Here is a 7623-nt window from a genome sequence, read left to right as displayed (position 1 = left end):
ACGACATTAAACAAATTTACGGTAATGCTAAAGAACAAATAAATGACATGGATTTCAACTACATCAGGAAAACTTTTCAAATAATGCTGAATGATAAGATTTACACGAAATTATTATGGTTGATTGGAAAGTGTCCGTTAATTGTCGACGAAAATCAAACATTAGTTAAAATCATTGAATTATTCAATATTAAAGGACTTATTTTCTGTCGTAAAGATTCTCATTACTCGTTACCTCAAAACTGTTCAGTTTTTCGTAAATTGTCTGATTTGAGTATTCATAAAGAGCTACAGCTTGAGATTATGACAAACTTCAAATGCCAGTTGACGTCGAGTGAAATTAATTTGAAAGAACTTTCTCAAAGAGATCCTTCTTTTGAAGACATTGTTACAACCAACGAATTAATCCACATGTTGCACCAACCATACAAGTTACAACTGGCTCTGGAAGAGGTTCCGAAAATCTACATTCCAAGACAGGTTTCCAGGAATATAATTGACTCTAGATATCTGCTGGAAGTGGATGAAAAATCATTGATTGTCATTAGCAACGTCGACAATGTAAAAGACATCAAATCGTATTTACAAAAATCTTACAACAACACATTGGAAGAACCGGTGGAAGAATCTAATATCTATGTACTTGAAAACAGTTGCACCGAAGATGAATTTGATGGAATATGTAAGAAAAACAAAGACATTATAAAGAATTTTCATCATTTTGGAGTCGTGGACGGAAAGTTGGAGTGGCTCAAGACTGTGGGTGAGCTTTCGGATTTGGAACCGTTTCGTTGTGATGGTTTTTTTGCTGATGAAGATACAGTGTTTGGGTCTGCCAACAAAATAAACATAATATCAGATAAACCTGGAAAAGGAAAAACTATTTTCTTAAAACATTTAAAAAATGTATCTGACTCGTTAGCAATTTACCTTTCAACCGCTGATATTTTGACGCTTTCTCAAAGTACGAACTTCTCAACACATGAATTTGTAAATTTGATTGTAAACAAACATTCAGATTTAAACAATTTTGATAAACAATTCTTACGTTTCCTCGTGCAAACCGGAAATATTACATGTATGTGGGATGGTTTGGACGAAATTTCTGAAAACGATTTGCGCACTATGGCAGAATTTATTTTAAAATTTTCGGAAATTAAATCAAGACATTATATTGCATGTCGGTCGTATGTAGCACAGGATTTTGAAGACTTATTTTCAGTGTTATCCAGAACAATTGATGAGGTTAATGAGGGTCAGATTGATTCATACATCCAAAACAGACTTGAAGGTATTTTGGAACCAGCAATATTAAAAACTGCAATTTCGCAAATTAAAAAACATTTTGACTTTACAAAAAAATCCGACATTTTTGGTCACATTTTGCAATTATTTATGTTTACAGAGCTCGTGATAAAAAATAGCGAGAAATACTTGAATATCTTTGCCAATGCAATTCCTTTTACTTTTACAAAATTGTACGATGCATTATTACAAGAAAGTCAAAAATATCCATCTGAAATGATGAATACCTATCAAAAAATATCATTAATGGCACTTTTTGAGTCGGATTTTTGCCGCAAGTTTATGTTTCCTAACAATTACAAAAATATACAATTTCATGATGATGGTTTCGTTAGTTTCTTTAAGAAAAATGACGGGAAAATACAGTTCATAAAAAATTTCTACACAGACTATTTGGTTGCGACTTTTTTGTTTAAACATTATGAAATTCCATTTGATAAGTTAGTTTTATTTAATGTTAAGTACACAACTGTGCGTTTTCTTTTTGATGAATTATTGGCCGAAAAGTCATTTCCTCACCTTGCGATCTTGTACAGAAATTTTGACGAACCTATTTTTAACGAAAAACAATTTCAAACAAAAGATTTAGCCAACAGAAGTGTACTACAGTTGGCCTGTTCCTGGGGAGAAAGATATCCTATATTAGAAGTGCAAGAAGAAAAGGATTTATGTGTTATAAAAGAAAAAAATATTTGTCGAGCAAAAAGAGAAAACTTGAAATACCTCAAAAGACTAGAAAACTTATCGGAGAAAGAGAGTATTACTGAAAGTGAAAATATTTTCGAAATGAATGCACTTGCCTTTGCTAAAAATAGTGGATCTTTAATGGCTTTTCTTTTAATATTGCAAAAAAATCAAGAAACTCTAAGCAATTATTTCAACCCAAAATCACTTAATTTGGTTCATACTTGCTTTTATTTTGTTTTGCGTTTGGGACCTCCGGACTTTCTTAACTTATTTAAAAATACAAAATGTAATGTAAATGTAGTGAATAAAAATGGTCAGACAGCTATGGTAATCGCTTCTCAGAACGGACACGAAAAAGTGATTGAGTTGTTGGTCAAATGTGGTGGAGATGTAAATGCAGTGGACAAGTACGGTTGGACGGCGATGATGTTTGCTTCCCAGAATGGACACGAGAAAGTAGTGGAGTTGTTGGTTAAATCGGGTGGAGATGTCAATGCAGTGCACAAGATCGGTCGGACGGCGATGATGATTGCTTCTGAGAACGGACACGAGAAAGTGGTGGAGTTGTTAGTTAAATCGGGTGGAGATGTCAATGCAATGGACATGGACGGTTGGACGGCGATGATGTTTGCTTCCCAGAATGGACACGAGAAAGTGGTGGAGTTGTTAGTTAAATCGGGTGGAGATGTCAATGCAATGGACATGGACGGTTGGACGGCGATGATGTTTGCTTCCCAGAATGGACACGAGAAAGTAGTGGAGTTGTTGGTTAAATCGGGTGGAGATGTCAATGCAGTGGACAAGGACGGTTGGACGGCGATGATGATTGCTTCTGAGAACGGACATGAGAAAGTGGTGGGGTTGTTGGTTAAATCGGGTGGAGATGTCAATGCAGTGACCAGGGACGGTTTGACGGCGATGATGTTTGCTTCTCAGAAAGGACACGAGAAAGTGGTGGAGTTGTTGGTTAAATTGGGTGGAGATGTCAATGCAGTGGACAAGGACGGTCGGACGGCGATGATGTTTGCTTCTCAGAAAGGACACGAGAAAGTGGTGGAGTTGTTGGTTAAATTGGGTGGAGATGTCAATGCAGTGGACAAGTACGGTTGGACGGCGATGATGTTTGCTTCCCAGAATGGACACGAGAAAGTAGTGGAGTTGTTGGTTAAATCGGGTGGAGATGTCAATGGAGTGCACAAGGACGGTTGGACGGCGATGATGTTTGCTTCTGAGAACGGACACGAGAAAGTGGTGGAGTTGTTGGTCAAATCGGGTGGAGACGTCAATGCAGTGGACAAGGACGGTTGGACGGCGATGATGTTTGCTTCTCAGAACGGACATGAGAAAGTGGTGGGGTTGTTGGTTAAATCGGATGAACAAGTAAGACCGGAGAGCGTTGATCTTTGGTTCTGGGACAGACACGAGAAAGTGGTAAAATTGTTGATAAAATCTGGTGGAGATGTACATGCAGGGAATAAGTACGGTTGGACGGCGATGATGTTTGCTTCCCTGAAAGGATACGAGAAAGTGGTGGAGTTGTTGGTTAAATCGGGTGGAGATGTCAATGCAGTGGACAAGGACGGTTGGACGGCGATGATGATTGCTTCCCAAAACGGACACGAGAAAGTGGTGGAGTTGTTGGTTAAATCGGGTGGAGATGTAAATGCAGTGAACAACAGCGGTCGGACAGCGATAATCTTTGCTTCCGAGAACGGACACGAGAAAGTGGTAAAGTTGTTGGTAAAATCGGGTGGTGATGTAAATGCAGTAAACAAGTACGGCCGGACGGCGATGATCTTTGCTTCCGAAACCGGATACGAGAAAGTGGTAGAGTTGTTGCTTAAATCGGGTGGAGACGTAAATGCAGTGAACGGCTGCGGTTGGACGGCGATGATGGTTGCGTCCCAGAATGGACACGAGAAAGTGGTGGAGTTGTTGGTTAAATCGGGCGGAGACGTAAATGCAGAGGACGAGAATGGTTGGACGGCAATGATGATTGCATCTCAGAACGCACACGAGAAAGTCGTGGAGTTGTTGATTAAATCGGGTGTCAACAAATAAGTGTTGTCAGTGAGACTAATATTCAGCTGATCGCCGCCACACAGTGCCTGTCATTCTGAGAATGAATCTGTGTACAAAAATTTAAATGCATGAGATTTGATTAGAGCAGGTTCACCAATCTTTGTGATTTACTTTTCCATTTGCGATTAATTTATGTTGTTTAGCGCCCGATTTCAAGTCAGTGGCGCAAAATTGCATTGACGCAGTTGCTAAGGTAGCATCAGCTTGATTGGAATTGCTAAATCACAAACAACGTTTCTTCAAATGATAATAATTAATAAGAAAAAAAATGAAAAAAAATTAAAAATACTGTTTCGCAGATTGCAAGAGAAAATGTGTGGTCAACGGATTTAAAAAAATAAGTATTAAAAATAAATATCAAAATATCTGCTCCTTTTAGGCGAATGGATATTTTATGGAAATGTGAAAAAGCTACGAGTAAGGCCGTTTTCTCTATCTTAGCCTCACTCATACAACAATTATTGACGTCGTATGTTTTCTCAGTTGATATGCATAGAAAGGAGTTGTGATGTAGTCAGTGCGCATACATTTAGGTAAATTGTCAAATTTTAAACAGACAATTTTCAAACTTTCGCGAACAATGTTTAGAAAATGATTTCTAGCTATGTCTAACACATGGAAGCCTATTGAAGGATTTTGCTATGCTCCTCATCTAATGAAAATATGATTTTGAATTTGAATCAAGATATTATTCTGATTTGTTGGTTTTTCTTTAAAACTTGAATTTTTCTGTTCACCTTAAAAGAAACTTTCGGTTTTTAGGTTTTTAAAACAGTTTTGCAATGTCATTAAGCGTTCCATACATTTTGCATCCAATAATTTCGAACAAAACCATTCCTTCGATTAGTCACAAATATTGAAAATTCCTTTTCCTGGTTTTAGATGTTATGTTTACTCTATTCTAGAATTAGTATAATTAATAAAATTAAATTCTATTATGTTCAATCTATCTGACAATTATAATTTTTCACAAATAAATTTTAGTTTAATTATGTATATTATTATGTGTAAATACATTAATATTATATGAAACAATAAAATTCTGATAAAAATGTTGACGTTATTGAGAGTCAATAAATGTTATAGAAAAGAGCTCTAGGGGTGGCTCAGTAATTTATGCACATCTTTATTAGGGTGAACAACGCCAGAATGTGTGGCTTAAGCAAGTAACAAATTAGCCGGTGGAAGCGAAGGTGCAAAATAAGAGTGATGCGCCTGGTGTTTAGTGGAGAGAGATAACATCCAGAACGCCGGTATGTTTAATTTTATGAACATAATTTCCAGGGTGGGTTTGGATGGATATAATTTCTAATATGCGCGTGAGTGCTCAAAGAAAGAAGAAGATGCCGAAAGCTACCGGAAAAGGGGTCAATGCCTGAGTCTGAGCCGCTATCCAGCGATGGGGCAGGGGGTGAAACTCCCCCGGTAAGTTATTTCATTACAACTATTTGAAGCCGATAAGGCAGGTGGTATTTTCTTTTGTTGCGAGAATTCCGTGACTTCCCAGTTAAGTTCAACCCGGACTTGACTAGACAAGGGCGTTCCGGAGAAGGTGAGTCAAGTAGCACTATGTTAGTAGTACCCTTTCGAGAAAGAAATTTCGACTTGAGAGGGGTTCGATTCCAATGAATCTAACACTGAGAGCCGTGTTCTTGAACCGTTCGAGTCGAGACGCTGAAGCGACCTCGATCGAGACCGATGGAATAATCTTAAGTATGATATTGCGCATCTACGGAGTGGGGAGTGACGTCACTCGGAGAGTCGTTAGTTCACATGTAAGGCACGATTTTGTCTTATTGGAATCTGTATTTATCCTGTTTCCAGCTTTAACCGTTTTTCAAATTTTCTGTATTATATCTTCAAGATAATTCGTTAATAAAATAATAATAATAATTATAATACGCGACCTGAGAACTATAAGGTTCTAACTAACATTTATTAAATTGATCCAGTGTTCACGTTATCAGTGATATCTTTTTAATTTATTAAGCATTTATGTACAAAATGACAGGATTTATTAAAATCATTTTGGCTTGTTAAAATATTAACTCACTTCCTTTTTATACATGATAGAACAGGTTTAAAAAAATCGCAAAACATACAATTTAAATTTTCACAAAAAATCACTTAGAACCTTATAATTCTCACGTCGCAAATAAATACTAAAATGCGTTGTTCTATATTTGATTGCAATAGTGACAATCAGGGAAACTATGCTGAAAAGAATATCATTTTTTTTAGATTTTCCAAAGCCAGTGTGACAAGAAAATTGTGGGTGATTTTGTGTTTGATTCGTCGGTTTGATTTTTTAATTTAGAAAATGCCAGAATATGTTCAAACAGTTCTGTACAGAGGACTATGAGAGAAACTTAATATACGAACTGTAAAATTATTTACCAAAGAAGGGAAGAAAATTAAAAGACGAAGCTATTCCTTCTTTATTTCTTCCTAAAGGAAAATCACGCAAACCTTCAACAGCACGGAAAGAAGAAGCGTGCAAAAGAGATCAAGCCAAATTTGTGAAAAACATAATTGAAACGGAGTAAGTTGGTAACTCATCGCTAATAATTTTCTTACATTACTTTAATTTATTTTTATTTATGCAAAATATGAGGCCATTATTTGCTGAAAAATAGTAATTAATCAAACAATTTTTCTTTGGTTGTATTCTTTATAGTTTTGTCAGTTTTCTTCAATCAAATTTTTATAGGGAACTTAAGATCGACAATAACACGACGCCAACGTTTATTGACAATGTGCCTTCAACTTCAAAATCTATCGGGTAAATTTACACTTTCACCTAATAAGGAAAATCAGTTTTTTTTCAGAAATCATTTTTGTGTTTGCATGTTTTTGCATGTTGTCAAAAAATCAAATAAACTTTACTTTTTGTTTCGATAGCGTAAACACAGACTTCGAAAATGACTTGACAGCAAAAGTAGATTTGCTTAAAAGCGAAAATCAATAACTTTAGAAAAATTTTTAGAATTAATAAATTAAATTCAGTTTTAAAAGAAAGAAGAAATAAGATAAAAAGAAGGGAATTTGTGAAAATTATTAATTAATTTTATTAAGTTTGTTTTTGTAGCTTCTGATTTCTTTTTTCTAACTTGATAAAACTTTTTTTAAACTTAATTTATTGTTTTTTTTTTTGATCTTTGAAATGAGGGTAAAGAAGTACAGCATGGCTTAGCAATTTCTGCAGATTAAAAGGAGTACATGCAGGGTGTTCAAAAAATAGCGGACCAACTGATAAAAACGTCAAACTCTAAGACGCTGTGAATTGGAAATGCTGTTTAAAATTTTTATTTGAAGCTTTGTACGGGAGCAAAATAACTTTAAATATTGCGAAAAACGGCAACAGTGTTCAATTCTTTCGGTAATTATTAGGAGTATAATTTTGAGACCAGAGCAACACTTTGGTAATTACAATTATTAATAAATCATGTAATTGGTTACTATGGTTTGCAATTAATTTTGATAACACCTGACCAGTAAAAGTCACAAAGTAGATCAAGAACCATTTGTTCTCTTCTTGGTGTGCGAATAG

At 35.7% G+C, this 7623-nt stretch overlaps 1 protein-coding gene across 1 annotated transcript; it reads left to right on the top strand.

The window, feature by feature from the left end:
• Positions 1–302: 302 nt before the first annotated feature.
• LOC148176605 (uncharacterized) lies at positions 303–4052 on the top strand. The gene is made up of 2 exons (XM_088035152.1): positions 303–762; positions 2293–4052. The coding sequence occupies exons 1-2, from the start codon at positions 303–305 to the stop codon at positions 4050–4052; spliced, it is 2220 nt and encodes a 739-aa protein (XP_087891278.1).
• Positions 4053–7623: the final 3571 nt, after the last annotated feature.

This window comes from Gnatocerus cornutus, chromosome 4, assembly GCF_029298725.1.
Source record: "Gnatocerus cornutus isolate USDA-ARS CGAHR chromosome 4, icGnaCorn1.1, whole genome shotgun sequence".
In the NCBI taxonomy this organism is placed as follows: domain Eukaryota; kingdom Metazoa; phylum Arthropoda; class Insecta; order Coleoptera; family Tenebrionidae; genus Gnatocerus; species Gnatocerus cornutus.
Note: the sequence above shows the minus strand (reverse complement) of the source record. Positions and strands in the feature narration are given on the sequence as shown.

What these genes read in the sequence shown, in the direction of transcription:
- LOC148176605 (XM_088035152.1), top strand. Translation starts at nt 303, where the DNA reads ATGACAAACTTCAAATGCCAGTTGACGTCGAGTGAAATTAATTTGAAA. An exon ending in GGAGTGGCTCAAGACTGTGG is followed by an intron (nt 763 to 2,292) that starts GTGAGCTTTCGG and finishes ATGTAAATGTAG; the next exon opens with TGAATAAAAATGGTCAGACA.